This window comes from Medicago sativa, chromosome 3 (assembly GCF_051527215.1).
Source record: "Medicago sativa cultivar Bolivia chromosome 3, Bolivia_mono, whole genome shotgun sequence".
NCBI lineage: Eukaryota > Viridiplantae > Streptophyta > Magnoliopsida > Fabales > Fabaceae > Medicago > Medicago sativa.
In genome coordinates, this window is record NC_140751.1 from 49777205 (window position 1) to 49798086 (window position 20882).

The 20882-nt window shown below is 36.9% G+C and overlaps 1 protein-coding gene and 1 pseudogene across 1 annotated transcript; one reads left to right on the top strand and one right to left on the bottom strand.

The window, feature by feature from the left end:
- Positions 1-11289: 11289 nt before the first annotated feature.
- On the top strand, positions 11290-12527 carry LOC146937979 (putative F-box protein At3g16210; annotated as a pseudogene).
- Positions 12528-17834: 5307 nt separating this feature from the next.
- LOC146937980 (serpin-ZX-like) lies at positions 17835-20438 on the bottom strand. Its single transcript, XM_085757812.1, has 3 exons — positions 19959-20438; positions 19286-19432; positions 17835-18545 (listed from the first exon to the last, which is right to left on the bottom strand). The coding sequence occupies exons 1-3, from the start codon at positions 20346-20348 to the stop codon at positions 17913-17915; spliced, it is 1170 nt and encodes a 389-aa protein (XP_085613938.1). The 5' UTR covers positions 20349-20438; the 3' UTR covers positions 17835-17912.
- Between the last annotated feature and the right edge of the window lie 444 nt (positions 20439-20882).

Consider the following 20882-nt stretch of genomic DNA (forward strand, 5'->3'; position numbering starts at 1 on the left):
CTGCAATTTTCAAATTTTCAAAATCTTTGTTCCTGCAATTTCACAGCACAAACCAGCATATTTCAACCCTAGGTTTCATCCTATGTCTCAACAACACAATAGAATCATGAAAAGGAATCAAAATCACAACATTTGCACACAAATCATTCAAACCCTTGTTTTATTCAAAAATTTACAAATGGGTCTAGATTCAAAAAGAATGTTTGTTGCATGTGGGTTATGATTTTTGTTCCATTTCAAACTATAATTAATGAACAACAACCTCTAATCACAAAGCAAAATTCTAACCCTAACCTAACCATTGCTAAACATGCCAAAACATGGATTTTTTCAAATTAAAGACAATGAAAGGAAAAGAAAATCAAACATGTTAATGTAATGAGCAGCAGCACAAATGCAAGAAAGAATGATGCAAAATGGGTGCTTGACTTGAATTGAAAAGTGGGTTTGAGTTTTTAGGGTTAGTGTGTGAGAGAGAGTAATTTTGTGTGTGTTTGTGAGAATGAGAATGAAGAAACTGTAAAAGGGAAAAATGAGGGGTTGTGGGAAGTTAAGGGGAGTTAATCCCCTGGGCCCACCAAATTTTTTTTTTCAACACGCTGAAGCTACGCTATTAGCGCAGCTCTCTGGAGCTTCCACGCTAATAGTGCAAATCACGCTAATGACGTGAGGCTTCAGGATCAGTTTTTCAAAGTTGTTTCATTTTAGCTTTCAATGCTTATGAACTACTACTACATGCTATAAACATAAAAATACTTACAAAACTGGGTGTGACTCCCAGCAAGAGCTTATTTTACGTCATGAGCTCGACGCATTTATTGTGAAGAAATTCTTCATGGTTCGATTAGTAAAATCGTCGACATACTCCGATCAAATTCACCACCGAAATAGGGATTAAGCCTCTGCCCATTCACTGTCCAGTTGGATTTTGTGACAGGATCCTCAAGTTCAACAGCTCCATATGGTTTGACCTCTTTAACCATGAAAGGTCCGGACCACTTAGATTTCAATTTGCCCGGAAAAAGTCTTAGTCTTGAATTGAAAAGCAACACCATTTGCCCCGGCATAAATTGTCTCAGAATGATCTTCTTATCATGATATTTCTTGGTCCGTTCTTTGTAAAGCTTTGAAGACTCATAAGCTTGATTTCTCATTTCTTCAAGCTCATGCATTTGAACTTTTCGTCTTTCACCGGCTTTCTCTTGATCAAAATTTAGGAATTTTAGTGCCCAAAATGCTTTGTGTTCAAGCTCAACCGGTAAGTGACAAGATTTGCCATAGACCATTTGAAAGGGAGTGAGACCTATAGGAGACTTGTAAGCAGTCCTATATGCCTACAAAGCTTCATCAAGTTTAGCCGACCAATCCTTCCGAGATGTAGAGATCGTCTTCTCAAGTATTCATTTGACCTCCTGGTTGGAAACTTCTGCTTGTCCATTTGTTTTCGGATGATAAGGTGATGCTACCTTGTGCTTAACTCCATAGTGATCTAAGGCTTTGGCAAGTTGTGCGTTGCAAAAGTGTGACCCTCCATCACTAATGAGAACTCTTGGTGTACCAAACCGGGTGAATATATTCTTCTTTAGAAACTTCACTACCGTCTTGCTATCGGCTTTAGGCGATGCTACGGCTTCCACCCACTTTGAAACATAATCAACATCTACCAAGATGTACTCATTGGAATATGATGAAGGAAAAGGGCCAACAAAATCTATACCCCAACAATCGAACACTTCCACTTCAAGGATGATTTGTAGAGGCATCTCATTTCTTTTTGACATTGATCCGGTTCTTTGACATTCATCACAATGCTTACAATGTGTATTAGCATCTTTGAAAAGAGTTGGCCAATAGAATCCGGATTGAAGTACCTTTGTGGCGGTTCTTTACTCGTTGAAGTGGCCTCCATAGGGTGAATTGTGACAGCGCCATAGGATCTTCTTTGCCTCTTCATCATCCACACACCTACGCAAGAGATTGTCCGCTCCAATTTTGAACAAGTATGGCTCATCCCACACATAGTGATTAGCATCATGGAGGAACTTTTTGCGTTGTTGCCATACATAATCTTTCGGAATGAACCCGGTTGCTTTGTAGTTCACCATGTCGGCAAACCAAGGTCTCACGTTGATTGCAAGCAACCTTTCATCGGGAAATTCTTCACAGACTTCCGGTTCATTCTTTGTCACCTCATTGTTTGTCAACCTTGAAAGGTGATCAGCTACAAGATTCTCCGTGCCTTTCTTATCTTTGATCTCTAAGTCAAACTCTTGAAGCAACAACATCCATCGGATGAGCCTTGGCTTTGAGTCGGACTTAGTAAGGAGATACTTGATAGCTGCATGGTCAGTATAGACAACAATTTTGGAACCTACAAGGTAAGAACGAAATTTCTCCATTGCATAAACTATTGTAAGTAACTCCTTCTCAGTGGTGGCATAATTAATTTGTGCCTCATTTAAAACCTTACTTGCATAGTGAATAGCATGAAAAATTTTGTTCTTACGTTGACCCAAGACTGCACCAACAGCATAATCACTTGCATCACACATTAATTCAAAATTGGAGCAATGATTATTGGTGCAGTGGTCAATCTTTCTTTCAAAGTTTCAAATGCAAAAAGACATTCTTTATCAAAAATAAAAGACTTATCTTTGTTGAGCAAGTTGCTCATAGGCTTTGCTATCTTTGAGAAGTCTTTGATGAATCTCCGGTAAAACCCAACATGGCCAAGAAAACTCCGAACACCTTTGACATTCACCGGTGGTGGAAGCTTTCCAATAACATCGACCTTTGCTTGGTCTACCTCGATACCCTTTGAAGAAATCTTATGACCAAGGACAATACCCTCGGTAACCATGAAATGACATTTCTCCCAATTGAGCACCAAGCTAGTTTCAATACACCGCTTCAGCACGGTATCCAAGCTATTCAAACACATATCAAATGATGATCCAAAAACTGAGAAATTATCGATGAACACCTCCATGCATTTACCAATTAAATCGGAGAAGATTGCTTGAACACACCGTTGGAAAGTTGCGGGTGCATTACACAAGCCAAATGGCATTCTTCGATAAGCAAAAATACCAAAGGGGCAAGTGAAAGCCGTCTTCTCGTGATCATCTGGGTTGACGTCGATTTGATTGTAACCGGAGTAACCATCTAGGAAGCAATAAAAGGATTGACCGGAGAGTCTTTCAAGCATTTGATCCATGAAGGGCAATGGGAAGTGATCCTTCCTTGTTGCTTGATTAAGTTTTCTATAATCGATACACATCCTCCATCCGGTGACGGTTCTAGTTGGGATCAACTCATCTTTATCATTAGTGATCACCGTCGTTCCTCCTTTCTTGGGAACTACTTGAACCGGGCTTACCCAAGCACTATCCGAGATTGGATAGATCATGCCGGCTTCAAGCAGTTTCACTACTTCCTTGTGCACCACCTCTTTCATGTTTGGATTCAAGCGGCGTTGCGGTTGTGCTACCGGTTTGTAGTTTTCTTCCATCATAATCTTGTGCATGCAATAAGATGGACTTATCCCTTTCAAGTCGGATAACTTCCACCCTATCGCTTCCTTGTTGGCTTTGAGGACCTCTACCAACTTTGTTTCATCATTGATAGACAAGGAGCTACTAATGACCACTGGTTTTGTACCATCTTTCTCAAGAAAAACATATTTCAAATTAGATGGTAAAACATTTAATTCTACCTTGGTGTCATCATCTTTTGCTTCTTCCTTGAATTCTTCTTTAAAATCTTCAAGTATGGCTTGATTAGGAAGAATCTCCTTCAAGGAATCTAGCTCCTTCAAACACTCTTCAATGTCTCTTGCTTCATCTTCATCAATAGCATTGAGTGCGTCCACCAAAGCACTCTCAAGGGGTGTTCTCTTGTGCAATTGCTTCCGAGTAGTCAAGATGACTTCTTTGGTTGCATCCATTTTGAAGCATGCACCCTTGTCTTTTGAGTACTTCAAGGCTTCCCGGATGTTGAAAGTAACCTCTTCATCATTTACCTTAACCTTCATGATATTATAATCAAGATCAATCATCATCCGAGTCGTCTGCATGAAATTCCTTCCCATTAAAAGAGGCACATCCTCATCTTCTTCGACATCCATAACCACAAAGTCAGCCGGAAAAACAAATTTTTCCACTTTTACAAGAACATCTTTAGCCATACCTAGTGGTTTTGCAAAGGATTTGTCGGCCAATTGCAACATCATCCTAGTCCGCTTTATACAAAGGTCACCAACTCTTTTGGCAACAGACAAAGGCATGAGATTTATGCTTGATCCAAGATCAAGTAGTGCTTTACCTACATGTGTTGTGCCAATAGCTACCGGTAGAGTGACTCTTCCCGGATCTTGCTCTTTCTTAGGCAACCTTCTTTGAATAATAGCACTACAATTGGCATCAATTTGGATAGTCTCTTCATCATTGACTCTTCTCTTCTTGGAAAGGATGTCTTTCATGAATTTTGCATAGACCGACATTTGCTCCAAAGCTTCTGAGAATGGTATATCAATTTGCAACTTCTTGAAGAGTTCAAGAAACCTTGAGTATTGCCGCTCTTTTTATTTCTTCGATGGAGCATGTGGGTACGGTAATTGTTGAGCCGCCACTTGCTTCTCAACTTCATTTTTCTTGCCTTTATCTTGCCCCACATCTTTCTTCTTCCTCTCCATCTCCTCTTGTTCAACTAGTTCTCTTTTTTCATTTTTTTCTTTTTCAACTAATTCTCCTTTATTTTCTATGTACACATCCTTCTCTATCTCCACAACATCCTCCTCGAACTTCACTAGATCCTCCTCATTGACAACATCTTCAACCTTCTTTTCAACTATGATATCATCACCTAGCCCCTCATTAATCACCTTACCACTCCGTGTCGCAATAGCTTTTAATTACTATGCTTTGTTATGCTCCTTAGGATTTGGTTGTGTGTTGGCGGTGAACGTTCCCACTTGCGGATTACCTTGAGCCATTCGTTGTGCTAGTTGACCAACTTGAGTTTCAAGGCCTTTGATTGACGCGTCGATATTCTTTTGATTAGCCATTGACATTTGCATAAACTGATTCAAAGTCTCGTCGGTGCTTTGGGAACGGTTAGGTTATTGAGGGTTATTTTATGGTGGGAATTGATATTGGTTATTGAATGGTTGTTGGAATTGAGGGTATGGTGGTTGGTAGAAGTTGGATTGTGGATATTGGTTGTTGTAAGGGGTTCTCCAAGGTCTTTGAAAGTTTTGGTTACCCGGATATCTTCCTTGAAAGTTGGAATTACCCGGATTTAGAGCTTGTTGTGAGCTTCCGGCTTGTTGTGGTTGGTTAGGTCTTTGTTGTTGGTTTCCCACATAATTGACCTCTTCTTCTTCACAAGAACCAGGTGCGGGACAATAGCCGGTGGAATGATCTTCCGTACAAAATTCACATGTGTTGACTTGAGATGTTCCTCCTTCTTTCATGAGAGATTCGAGAATTTGCTTTGGCATGGCTCTCATCTCTTTTTGCATAGCCTCCATTTGTTGAGTGAGGAGCTTATTTTGAGCCAAAACCGCATCATTAGTTTCTAGTTCAAGAATGCCGGTTTTCCGTTGTTGAGGATTCCGGTTGTGAGATGATTTTCTAGTGTTGAGAGCCATTTGGTTTATAATCTTTACAGCTTCAGTTGGACTTTTCAAAGCTATAGATCCGCCTGCACTTGCATCTAACATTGTCTTGGACTCACCTTGAAGCCCTTGACGAAAAAGGTAGATTTGCATTTGGCTATTATAACTATGCTTCGGACAATTCCTAAGCAAAGATTTGTAACGCTCCCAAGCTTCACATAGTGTCTCACTTTGGCCTTGAGAAAAAGTTGTGATTGATGTCTTGGCTTCAAGATGCCTATCCTCCGAAAAGAACCGCTCTTGAAAAGCTTTCTCTAACTCAGTCCAGTTTTTCATCAAAGAAGTAGGTTGATCTATGTACCACTCCTTAGCCTTACCAATTAAAGAATGAGGAAATAATTTGGTAAACATGCTCTCTTCCTCATCTTCCTTCATACCAAGAGTACCGTCGGTAACATAGAAGTTGGTGAGATGCTTATAAGGGTCTTCATGATCCATTCCGGTGAACGGGTTTTGAGTAATCAAATGTATCAACCCCGACTTCAACTCGACTTGCTTGGTATTTTGATTTCCAAGGCTTGCAAGCCTTCTTGGACTAACCCAACATGGTAGTGCATTCTCATCTTGATTTTCATTAGCCATGACTTCACTTGTTTCCCTTTCCGGTGATGATGGTGGAGAAAAGCGTAAAGAACCACTCGGAGATAATGTATGAACCGAACCTGACCGAGAAGGTATAGAACTAGAAGAGCCCGGCTGAGCCAGCCTGGCTAGTCTCTTAGCTTCCTTTGCTTGTGCCTTAAGTAATCTAGCAGTTTTCTCAATCTCCGGATCAAACTAAAGTTGGTCTTTTGCAATTGTACCTCGCATAAACAAAGTTCACAAAGACTATACCTGGAGGTTAGCATAAAAATAATGAATGATATATGTGTATATGTATATGCATGAAAGAATTTTGTGCAAAATTGACTTAACATGACAAAATTGTTTCAATACTTATAATTTAAAATCCGCTACTCCCCGGCAACGGCGCCATTTTGATGCAGAATTTCTACATGTCATATAACTATGTACACGTGAGTATATATAGGATCGTTTTCCGCAGGGAGTTGCGTTAATCATAAGCATTTTCACAATGGTTCACATTAAGGTATCCTTTATAAATGGTTTGTTTGTAAAACGCTATTCCTAAACAACATAAAAGTAAAAACGAGAGAAGATCAAACTATTTCGCTTGCGGTATAAGATAACAATCAAGCATAACAACAGCAATCTCTCGATCGATTAACACACTCTAGCTTTATAACCAATATTATCACAATCATTTCTACAACATCCTTCGTGTCCAAAGCGATATCGTTATTTCTAAATTATCGTTTAAACATTCGTGTCCAAATCCCTTAAACGATAACAAAGTCGATCGGATAACTTAATCGACCGTGTCCAGCCTGATTAAGTATCCGAAAGCATTAAATTCATGATTAAAAGTAATTATCAAAGGTTTACAAACTTGTCAGGAATGATATAACTTAAGATAGATTGTTATTCTAGTTCTAGATTCAAGAGTTCGTATCCAAATCATCTTGAATCTCATTGAAAGCATTAAACATAAGAATAACAACAATATTGAATCATTAAGCTAGAACCTTATACATTAACAGATCAAAAGATTACATAATAGCTTGTTTTGTTACCTCAATACTACAATAGTAGATGATAGCTACACATAGACATGTAAACTATGCAAAGGATGAAGGAAAGATGAAGATTTCATGCCAAGATCCTTGATGTCTCAATGAATCTAGGGTTGAATCTACTCCTTAATCACTTGCTTTGTGTTTCTCTCTATGAAATAGCTCTAACCTCTCTCTTAGAATGTATAAAAATATCTAATGGAATAGTGAATGACCTAAAAGAGAGGTAAAAATGCTATTTAAATGGGCTGTGTTTTTGTACCTGCGCTAATAGCGCATTTCACGCTAATGGCGTGGTAAGTCGGCCTATAATCTGGCCAATTGGAGTGTGCCACGTTGGTCCTTGCCCTGTTTTCTTCGCCCTGGTTACGCTAATAGCGTAGTCTTCTGGAGCTTTTACGCTAATAGCGTAGATTACGCTAATAACGTATTTCTTCAAACCCAGCTTCTGCTTCGCTCCAGGTACGCTATTGGCGTACTTCTCTGGACCAATTACGCTATTAGCATGGAACACGCTAATAGCGTGTTCTTCAATTGTACTCCAGGAATCACGCCCCAGGTACGCTATTGGCGTATCTCTCTGGAACTTGGCATTTCTTGATCATGCTAATAGTGTATCACACGCTAATAGTGAAACACCCCGTTTTCCCAACATAAAAATTTAATCATAAAATCAGAGTATTTTGATGACAACGGAATGTCACATACTTCATTTAAATCATAAAATGGATAATAATAATTATCCTTCAAATTCAACATCATGAAAATCTTAAAACTGTTGAAGCGGAAAATAGTTCAACATTTAAAGTCTTGGCACGCATGCCTTATTGGAAAATCTCATAATTAGTTCATAAAAGAGACACGTAAGGAATAGAAGTAAAAGCAAGCCCCCATCCCGTTACGTATCAGAGCACCTAGACACCAAGTGAGGAGTCCACTCACGAACGCCTCTAATCTTTATTACCTGCACATTACCCACGGTCGAGGCAACATATACGCAGAAGCGGTGAGATTTCATAATCAATACATTAAGCATATAATCCAATAAAATGCATTTAACAACTTAAACATTAATAACATATCAACAATTAACAATTAGCATATTTTTCATTTCATAACAAATACAATCATCAAATACCATTACTAATTTTCATCACAAATCATAATCAACTTAACACTCAACTTGACGACACAACTCACCTTTGACCATGCAACTCTATCAACTCAACAACCACTTGACAACACAGCTCATCTTTGACCATGCAACTCTATCAACTCAACAACAACTTGACAACTTAAACATCATGAAACTTCTTGATATGCAAATGCATGTGGTACCAATCAACAACAAAATGAGCATAATAGGCTCTTCAACGTGTGAGCACAAAGGATGCCGGGCCTAAAGCCCCCAACTTTAATGAGTATGCAATGAACTCAACTTCCAACAACTTAGACAACAACATAAACAACTCATACGACTCATAATCATGGACCACTCCTTAAATTCCACAACATAGACCGACTCATGCAACTTCAAGACACTAACAGTCAATAGCAGGGAACAGCAGCAAGATATAGCATTTAATAACATTTGAATGCGTTAACATCATCTAAGGAATGAATTACATCAACATAAATATCATAAAGCATCATTATAACATTCATGCAACCACACTTCTAATCTCAGTCACCTGAACAGACTTCTGGAGCCTATGAAAGCATCCTAAACAACTCTCTTACTTACTTATAAGGTCAACTCAAGATTACACGTGCGAAAGGATCGCATCGGGACAATTTTGGGCAACTAACAGCCTAACTCGCAGTGGCGAGTAACTTTGCCCGCAATGGCGACCAAAGCGTGCATTCTGGGTTCCTAAGTCCTTACTCGCAGTGGCGAGTTATTCTGCTCGCAATGGCGAGCTTACAGGTCACTCGCAGTTGCGAGTTGCATTGCTCGCAGTTGCGAGCTCTGGGTTCTAGCTCGCAGTTGCGAGTGTTCTTGCTCGCAGATGCGAGCGATGAATGTCAGTACGGCCAGAAACCTAAAAATCACAACTTTTCACCTATATTCATGATTCCTTCATCCAAATAGCATCTAATTAACATCTTAAGTAATATCTAAGGTCTGTACACTAATTTTGCATCAATCTAACATCTGTTCATGATTCAATCATCAAAATTGATCCTAAACCTAATTCCCAATTCTCACCAAAACTTAACTTAATCATGCTAAATTCATCCTATAGAATTATACCCTTAATAATAATGAAAATTAGTCTCACCCTTACCTGATAATAGCAGAATCGCAGCCATCCCTTGGTTCTTCTCTCTTTTTGACTTTTCTCCCTTTTTCTCCAAAAACGTACGTACTATTTTTCCTAACTTATGTCTGTCTATTTATCTCTCCTTTTTACTCTTCTCACTACTAATTGCTCATCTCACAACACATCCCAATTTTTAATTTTTTTATTTTATTTCTCATATCTTATTTTATTTAATAATAAAATAAGCCATAACAACATAACAACTTCACAACAACATAAACCCCACATAATTCATTCATAAATCATATAACCACTCGACTTCATGAATCATAAAATTCACACATATCAAATCATATAACCACTCGACTTCATGAATCATAAAATTCACACATATCAATAATGAAAATCACTTAAATCATATATATATAAATATATCTTAAATAATCAAATAATTAAGACGGGCGTTACAACTCTCCCCAACTTATAGAATTTCGTCCTCGAAAATTTACCTCAAGCAAACAACTCTGGATAAGACTCCCGCATCTTATTCTCTAGCTCCCACGTCAAGCTTTCGCCAGTCGTTCCACTCCAAACTACTCTCACTAGAGGTATTTCCTTGCCTCTCAACGTCTTCATTTTGCGGTCATCAATCCTCAAAGGTAAAGTCTCCACCGTAAGGTTGTCTCTAACTTGCACATCATCATTCTGAATCACATGGGACGGGTCTGGGACATACTTCCTTAACTGCGACACATGAAACACATCATGCAAATTCGATAAATGCGGTGGTTAGCCAACTCTATAAGCCACCATGCCAATTCTCTCTGATATCTGATAAGGACCAATAAACTTCGGAGTCAACTTCTTAGACTTCAATGCACGACCAACACCGGTCATCGGAGTAACTCTCAAGAACACGTGGTCCCCTTCTTGAAACTCAAGGTCTTTCCTACGCTTATCATGGTAACTCTTTTGTCGACTCTGCGACGCTTTCATCTTTTCTTGAATCATTTTCACTTTCTCAGTAGTCTGCTGAACAATTTCTGGTCCTAAAACTACACTTTCACCTGTTTCAAACCAACACAACGGAGTCCTACACTTCCGACCATACAAAGCCTCGAAAGGTGTCATCCCAATACTTGAATGATAGCTGTTATTATATGTAAACTCTATTAACGGGAGATGATAGCTGTTATGGTTAAGTTTTACTTTCATGGAAATGATTTTTAAAACTTAAAACAAACATTGAAATATTGAATTCCAGATATCGCATTTTCATGAGTAACATTAGAATCCTTGAAACAAATACACCATAAAAATTCATTTAATAATTACTAAACTCCATAAATTAAATCAGGAAAAACAAAATTCCAGCTGGTGCAACTTAGAAATACAGCTGTTCTCTTCACTTTTGGTATTGCAGAATGAATTAAATTAAATTGGCATTTAATCAGAGTAAATGCACTGCTTAATGTGCAAAACTTATTTCGGTATAAAATTTGATTTTTATTTCCTTTTATAATTTTTATATGCTGATCACCATATTAAATATCTTTTTTACACGCTCTCAATTTTTTATCAACAATAGTGCTCTCAAATTTTGATTTCCCTTTTCTTCTATTGTAACATAACATATTCTTGATTGGTTTTCACTTGATAGCAACTGCTATTCTTGATTGGTTTTCACTTGATAGCAACTGCTCGTACACAACTAAAGGAATCAATGGCACTCACTAAAAAAAAAGGTTAGCAATCATATACCTCGTGATATTTCTTTTGTTATTCTATCCAAATTGCCTGTGAAATCTCTCAAGCGTTTTACATGTGTGTGTAAATTCTGGGCTAATTTATTTGAAAAACCCCAATTCATGACCATGTACCGCAACAATTTATTCCTCTCTAAATACGATGATCATCATAATTCAAGCTTCCTCCTAAAGCAGACTCCTGTTTTTTTGATTATGATAATCATGATAATTTATTTTTGCTTCTTGGTGAGACGTTTGAGAATAGTGTCAAGTTAGATTGGCCACCTCCAATTGATGTGGATGGCGAAGGTATTTTAATTGCTGGTTCTATTGTTAATGGTATACATTGTCAGACAAAGTTTGTCTTTGTCAAGGCAATGGAAGAGGTGACACCACTTGGAATGCGCAAAAAATTGTATTGTGGAACCCATCTACAGAGGAATTCAAGGTCATTCCTAATGGCTCTTTTGAACATGCAATTCTGAAAGCCTTTCCTCCTGGCTCTGTTTTTGAAGATCTTCCTGTTATGCCTACTATTGTTAACATTCATGGTTTTGGTTATGACCCAGTGTTCGATGACTACAAGCTGATTTGATGTTTTTGTTTTTTTGACAATCTCGAGAAGCATGATCCAAATGTTGAGATCTTATGGCAGATATATGACCTAAAAACTAACTGTTGGAGGGATCTTCAAGTTGAAATACCAAATCATCTTTGGAACGACCGGTGGCAAGAGACTGGTTATGCGGTGTACTTGCAAAGAATGTGCCACTGGTGGGGCTATGAATATTATTTTGGGGATAAGGTGTTGGTATCATTTAACTTGAGTAATGAGGTCTTCATTACAACACCCTTCAACCATAATTATGGTAGATTTGCTAAACACATGGTGGTGTTGAAAGAGTCCATTGCTATGATCGAGTATCAAGATTCTTCTTGTCTTTTCATATCAATTTTGGGTGAATTTGGTGTGGCGGATTCATGGACGAGACTTTTTAAAATTGGACCCCTACCCGGTGTGGTCGAACCTATTGGAGTTGGAAAGAATGGCGATATATTCTACGTAAATTATGATGAAGAAGTTTCAAGGTTTGATTTAAATGATGAAGTGATTGAAGATATGGGGGTTAATGGAAGGCATAATTGTTGTCAAATGGTTATTTATAATGAAAGTCTTCTTCCAATTGGAGGAATGCATGGTTGATTGTTTTCCTTAGCATATAGCTTTGCACAAGAGGTTGAAGAGTATGGTTATTAGGAATGGATGAGTGTGTTATTATTATTTTTTTTAAAAAAGTTCTATTAAATGGATTGTAAACTATCCATGTTATATTTTGAAAGGATAATGATGTATGGTTCAAATTGTATCAGACAAACAAATAAACGAAGTCTAGATGTTTTTCATTATCACCCATGATGTCAACATATCTCCATGAATTCCACCAAAAATGGAAATTTAAGTTTGAACATCCAATATAAGCTATGTATGTGTTGTTTCGTTGGTTTTCGTTGCTGGTAGATTGTTTGCTCTTCTTTATCCAATTGTAATACTCATTATAATATGAGTAAAATGTCTTCTGTTATCATGTTCATATGTAATCCAGATGGTTCTATCTATAAATACAAGGCAAGACTTGTTGCAAAAGTATTGCATCAACAAGGAGGCATAGATTCTCTGAAACATTCAGTCCTCTGGTCAAACCTACTACAATTTGTGTGGTTCTCACTATTCCACTCTCACAAAACTTGCTTATCAAGAAAATTGACATCAACAGTGCCCTTTTAAATGCTGGCTTATCTGAATCCATCTACATTTGTCAACCTCCAGGATTTATCAAAGGTCCGATTGGTTCACTAGTTTGTAAACTCAACAAATCTCTCTATAGTCTTTAATAAGCTTCCGGATCTTGGTTCCAAAAACTCAATTCATATCTCACTCAACCAGGTTTCAATCCACTAAGAATATGACATTTCACTCTTCACCAAAATCACTCATACTGTTCACCCTTCATATGCCTATCTATGTTGATGATGTGATCATCACATGACATTCTTTCCAAGACATAAATAATTTCATCTAATAAAAAAAATTGGCGTAAAGGTCCAGCAATGAGGCAAAATATCATAGTTTGGCATTTTTTTCCCAGTAAAATCTTATGGCTGCAATCACTTCTTCATGAGTTCAAAGTCCCTCAATCTATGGCACCAAAATATTTTGTGTATACTTTTAGTGAAGTTCTTCTTGCCTCTAATCATATCTTCCACCCTCGCACAAAACACTTTCAGTTGGACGTGACTACTTTATACGAAAAAAAGTTGAAGCTAAATATCTCCAAATTTTTCATATTCCTTCTTTTGAACAAACATATGACTTGCTCACTAAAGAAAATTCCATTCCTTCCTTACTCAAGTTTCGCACCGAACACAAAGTTTAGAGTTATATTTATTCTAGTTGCCCCCATTAACTTCCGGTTACACCCCGATTTAATGAAAATACCCTTCCACTCTTTTTAAATTGTCAACTATTACCCTTTCTCTTTCTCTTCATCCTCTTCCTCTTATTTTGCAATTCTAATCATTTTTACATGCTCATAAAAAACAAGGGATATCAACAGAAGAAAATTATAAACCATATTGTTTCTGATTTCTGTATTTATTGGCATCAAGTTGGAAAGTTTTCTTGAATGGATCTAGGGCCATTGCAAGACACCTCACCCTATTTATTGCTTCTTCTGACATCTAAGAAAGCAAGTGTTATTATAAAACTAATTAGGCACAAAAATAAAATCCAGAATCTGATTTCTGTAGATGTGCACGTTCTTTGCTAAGAGGAAGTATATGTGGTATATTTGGTACCATTCTTTTTGCTACTAATTCGGTGTGCATTACCTGCATGCATACAGGTAGGTATATGCTTATACATTTGTCGACCACTTATTTCCAGATTGGTCCTTTGCTTGGATCTCAAGGTATTAAGGCAAGAACGAAAGTTCGAGTTCAACTAAATATGCATGGTACTTTCAGTAATGAATCAGATACAATAAATAAGAAGTTTCATTTTCCCATTGTGGTACGAATTATGTGTTTTTCGTAGAGATCTAGTTATGCACAAACTTTGTGTGGCTTCAGTTGATCAAGGGTGATGTGAATGATCATCATTCAAATCTTGGCTTTGATAATCACAATAATGTACCTAGTTTTTTTTTTTTTAGTTCCGTTGTAACATTTTGCAGGCTGATTGCTCGCGAAAAGATAAAGCTAATAGAAGGCTTCCTATTACAGTGAATGAGAATATCTATACTGGAATGACAATGTCAGAGACTTCTGAAGCCCATGAAAAATAACACTGGTAGTTAGCCCAACAGGACAGGGCTGTGGAGCTAACCAAAGAAAAGAAGAATAGTTTGGAGTCCTATGTCTATGAGATGGGGAGTAAGATACTGATGCAAAATCAAGAGTTCCTTGAGGCATCCGTTTCAACAATAACATTTTGACTCAAATTCTTACCGTCCATGTAGTAGTTTGAAATTTTGAGACATTTCGTAGGACTCTTGGAAATAGTTGAGTTATGAAAACATTGGTAGCATCTAGCTCCTATGTAGAAGGTTGACATCCAGGCATCGTGTTCTTATTGGAGGAGTCTAGTTTCGTGGAACAGAAAAAAGTAGAATGTAGTTGAAAGATCTAATGCACAAACGGAGTGTTGATCCACTACTCTTCCTATATCCAGACTTGTAATGTTGGACATGGTGGTTCAAGATGCAGAGTAGACTATGAAATTGATCTGTGACATTCAAGAAACCTTGCACGTTGCCTCTAACTTGTTGTTTCTGATGCAGAGATAGGTTGTCATTTCATCAAATGAAATTTCTGTTCTAGAGAAATAACTGCCTCTTTCGTTAATTCTGTTGATAAGCTAGTAGATCTTCACAATTCTCTCAGAGGTTGAAGGGTAGTAGACAATAGACATACATATACGCAATAGGATTAGTGCATAAGACGAATATGCATCAGCTATATTTGTGAGGGAGTGTTAATATGGTTTGATTCGGTTGGTGTCTTGTATCAAAGAAAGTATTAATCTGCTGTGAAATGTGAATAGATATATAAATCCCCTAAAATTTGAGGGTTTAGATTTATTTTGTAATTTATGAATATAAATAGATGAGAGGTTTTCACTCAAGCAAATCCAGATATTCAAGGTCTGAGAATAATTATTCACAAGAATAACAGTTAAATGTCAGTTAATTAAACATACTTCATGTCTAATAAAGATCCGCATGATATGAATAGATCTGATAAAGAAATATTTCTCGTGAATCGTGATCATTCTGAATTACACACCTGCTTGTGCAAAACATTGTTCATATGTTTCTATGAATATGTTTATTATTATCCCTTGATTTTGTATCAAAACATAAAGTGATTGATGGTCATTGGTCCTTCCAAGGATTCTAGAGATTTTTTTATGATGTTTTCTCTAATATTTTCTGATGTGATATAGTTTCTTCAAATGAATCAAATAGATTCGTGGGGAAAAAAATGCTTGAAATGTGTATGTATTATTAGTGTCGTGGGACATGTTTGTTCACTGTGCTAAACAAAATTCACAAAGTTAATTACTCCCTCTATTCTCAGGATTTCAACACTTAAATGGTCCTGATAATTTCATTTGAAATGAAACATACAGGAAACTTGAAGGAAGAAACAGGGCGTGGATTTTATTAAACGAAAAGAAAAACAGAGAAAATAGAACATAATCATCTCTTACTTGGAAAAGTACTCTTGCTTGGAGGAAGAAATATCACCTTCATCGTGTACTCATATTTCTATAGGCTAATTCTATTTTACTCAAATAAGATGGTGTTGAGTTTGTTTTTCATAATTAGATCAATAAGTTCAATCATATATCTCACTTGATCTAATTGTGGGATTATTTTATCAACAATGAAAATCAGTGGCGGAGTCAAGAATTTTATAGAGTCTGGGCAAAATATTTATCGCAAAACGTTACTTCTTCCTACGAATAATTTCAAATTTCCTGCAGATAATTTCACATTTCCTGCGGATCCTAAACTCCTATGGTATTACCTCACCTGGAAACCTAAATGAATCCTTGGCAAAATCTGCAGAAAAAGTGTTTCCTGCAGAATTTACACAAAAATTCTCAGGTAAATCCGCAGGAAAAGCTAAAAATTCTAGTAATAGCTGGGCTTGCTCCAAAGAAAGTTGGAGATGAGCCTGGGCTAGTGCCCAGGCTAGCTGGGGGTGGCTCCGCCCCTGATGAAAATAAATATATGCATGATACAACACTTATCCCACCTAAAAATCTATTCAAGTCAAAGACAAATTCAAAGAGTGCATCTGATAACATGGTAAAACACAATTGTGAATTGAAGGAAAGTTGATCAAATACAGCTCAAGAAGTTGGATTGTGAAATCCTCAGAGGCATGTTTCAAAATAAGTTCTACAATGTTTTCCCTCTTTGCTTAAAATTTTCAAGCCATTCCTATCCAATTCTAACCCATACAGGTTTTCAAGTTATCTATCTTCCAACCTCAATAACATTTATGCCACTAGATACACTATCGTAAATGATCTCTACAAGTAATCTTTCTCATAATGAAGACAATACTATCAATTCAAAAATAAAAAGTCATTCTAGTACATGATACTACAGCTAGAGTGAATGGCTTCTAGTGGCAAACATGTTTTAGACATCAAAGGCTCCATATTGAAAGCAAAATGAAGACAGTAGCAACATTGGTACTCCAATTACCTTTATATTCATCAAAGGCTCTGTGGAAGGGAATTTACTTATTCTCTGTAATGCTTTTATTTGTTGTTTTACGAAGTAAAGAAAGCATGCCATATTTTATACTATCTAATTCTTCTATACTGCTATTCTTTCTATAATTGCTGTCTATCAACAAAAGTGGATATAAAGTAAAGAGCAAAGCAACAATGGAATTGTTGTTTGTTGAAAATGTTATCAATCCACCACCAAGATATAAGAAACCATTAGCTGAGTCCACTAAAACAGCTTGTTTAAACAACATAAAATTAGAATATGATTGAAGAAAACTAATTAACAACATTATTTTTACAAATGGGAAGACGGTAAGAAACAATTGTTTTGTTATTTTACACTAGCAAATTGTTATGGAAAAGGCAATTTCAGAGAATATTGGCATACAAACATCGTTATGCAGAGTTACATGCAAACTAATGCCATTCATTTGATTTTTCAGGCCATTCTCTTTCAATTCCCATTTTATTAACATGTATTATTAGGAAATACAAGCTGAAATATCATTTGATTCAAAAAAGAAAAAAACTGAAAAGGTTATAGCCTATTCTTATAGTCTTACCAATATTAATAAAATTACGGAAAATGGGAAGTACTGATATTTTATAAAATAAATTTAAAGAGACAGTTATGGACTCTTCACCTACCTAATACATGCCACTCACACATGTTTTTCATAATGACTATGTTTTTCATAATGACTATGTTTTTCATCATAAATGCATTTCTATTAGGAAGCAGGTTCCCTATTTGTTTATTGGCAATCCAATCTAGTGTAATTACCCAGCAAGAGGGTCGAGCACCTGTCCAACAAAGAGGATTGCTCCGGTCCAATCTTCTTTAATTAGAAATAAGAATGGGTGGTCTGCTACAAAGTCTAGTCGAGGACGAGGAGGACCAAAGGATTCGCAAAAGGCATAGGTTACCGCAGCAGCTTCAGTGCCTTCTTCATTCACTTTGATGAAAGACTTGTGAAATATTTTGGAAACATAAAGCTTTTGATCCTCAACAGAGTCAACCATTTTTGTCAGACCTCCGGTAGAGAAAGGTAATACCACTCCTAACTCCTTCAGCATATCAGAAGTTTCAAACCCAAATGAAACATTGAACCTTGGAATTCTGAAGTCACCTACTTTAACTTGAGAAATAGAATGAAGCTTGTGGTGTAGTGACTCAGATTCAGAAGTCATCTTCTCAACCAAAGCTGAGAGGCCATCTTTCGCATCTGGAAGAATAAAGTACATAGAGAATTGACGGTCATCTTGGCCTAGTTTATAAGGAAGTTTAAGTACTTTAAAACCATCGGAAGCACGAATATATTGATCCTTCGTGCTGGTCATGAAAGGAACCTTGATTGAGCTGCCATTGAGAAGGTGAAAATCATAATCTTTCGTTTTTGAAGCATCAAAATTCTTAGACCATACCATAGTCACATAATTCGCAATTCGCTCCGGTACGTGGTACGGGTACGGGTTCGCGGTACGCTACATGAGAAGAATTCGGTACGTATAGGAGTATAGAGCTTCGGTACGCTTCGGTTCGTGGTACTAATAATAATACCTTATTAAATATAGTAAGCTATCAATAAAGTTTTAAGAAAAGTATTTTTTTACTAGAATTTTAAACAAAACTTAAAATTTATTAGTGAGCAATAAGCTTTTTTTATTAATATAACAATAAAATTGTTTTGGAAGTATAAGTTTTGGTAAGAAAGTAAAGTATTTTAGTTCAAAAAAAGAGTTTACGTTTAAGAAAATTACTATGCCATACGTTTTTTGTAAGCAATTCTTCATTGGGCCAAATTTAACAAAGCCCAATATAGAAAAAAACTGGTCCAGCAACAGAGAAGTCCAATTTCTATTAACCCTAGTTTCATCATCTTCTTCACTAACGTGAAAGTGGCTGCAACAACAGATCTAGGTTTCTTCTTTCTTCATTCTCCTCTCTCTTGCTCGTGCTTTTCTCACTCTCATTCTACAGCTTTGTTCCTCAACTCACGGTTCTCCCACTCTCGAATTTTTGCGGGTACTCGTGGTTCGCTTGTTTCAACGAATTTCTTCACGAATTTGGGAGAATCGGTACGCGAAAGTACCGCGAATTGGTACGCGCGAACCAATTCGCGGTTCGCCGGTCAACCAGCGAATTCTGTGACTATGGACCATACTCCTTTGAAGTAGAGGGCATTAGCAAAGATGAGTCTCGTTAAGCTGTTGACCGCCCCTGGTGAAATAACTTCTTTAACAAGGCCATTTGTTTCTTTTTCAGCCCATAAATTAACTTCATTGGTCACTTCAACAGCCTATAAAATCATATCAAATTTTAAAAAAAAATTAAAAAATAAGAATTGCAAATAGATAAGTTGAGTTCTTTTTCACAAGTGTGGCAGTGGAAGAATTTAACTTTTTGTTAGTCTAATTATCAATCGTTATGTTGCCTAATAAGTTGAATGCTAGAAAATAATAATGACAAAAACGTTGTTTTGCATTCCTTTTTGTAACTCAAGACTAAGACGTATAGGGTGATGCATTTGAATAACATTCATGGAATTGCTTTAATCAATTTAAAGTGTGTGTGTGTGTTAAAAGAGTGAATTATTAGCCTTATACATTTAATGACCTGAAGTTGTACGATCAGAAATCAATGAAGGGGTTATCTATACTTTTTTTGTCAACCCTCGGATTACTAGAGAAAAGGGGCTTAGTAATCCGAAGTTCAAGGTAAGTAAAGGTTATCTCTAAATTAGGTTATGAAATACAATAAACTAATTCTTTGTGAAGTTAAATCCATTATAGGGCATGGATTGTGGTGAAAAAATAGAAACGTACCTTGTTCTGGAAATCAACGGAAGCCAAGTTGGCTTTGTAAACAGATGACAGAATTTGTTTGAAGGTAGGTTGAAGAGGAAGTGATTGTTCAATCCAAACACTATCGACAAAAGAGAGGCGAGGCCCGCCGGTGAGATAAGGGTCCGTGAGTACGACGGAAAGGATATGAGACGCAAAGGAGTTGAGTTGATTGATGGATTTAGAGTGGAGGAAGTCGAGAAGTTGTTGCTGTGTGGTACCCTCAGAGCCGGCAGCGATGATGCTGAGAATAATTTGAATCGAGAGAGGTGAAAACACAATGTTGCTGTTAGATTGTTTAAAGAAGAGATGTTTGACGATTTTGAGTGAAACGTTGGTTTGGTTGATCATTGATTCACGACGGAACTCCATTCTCCTTCAAAGTTAGGAACGACACAAACAAGAAAGAAGAAGGAATCACTGAAGACCTAAGTAGCTATTTAGCAAATCAAAGTCTCGCTCACTGGGCTTTTTGTTGGTTATTATATATACTCTTTAAATCAAAGTTCAAAAGAGATATAGCGTTGCTCTCACGTTATAAACATTAGGGCTTCTGGTTGATTACTACATAAATATAATCTTGAAACAAATTTTTTAGAATTTCTTTTCTAACATGTATTTTTTCCTAAAAACACATAGAAAATACATTTTTGCCCCAAACGGTAGTTAACTACCGCTAGCTCCCAGCTGCAGTTAACTACAACTAAGCTTTGTTGCACTTAAAGTGTGGTTCCTAGCAGAGAATCAATTGTGATTTTACGAGTTTCGGTCGAAAAGTCAAAATAAATCGAGGCTTATTCGGAATGCTACGTAACTTTACAGATCCTCTATATGTATTTTCATAGAGGTGTGAAATTACGAGGGTTTAGAAACTCGAATTTTACGTATACATTTATCCAAATTCAG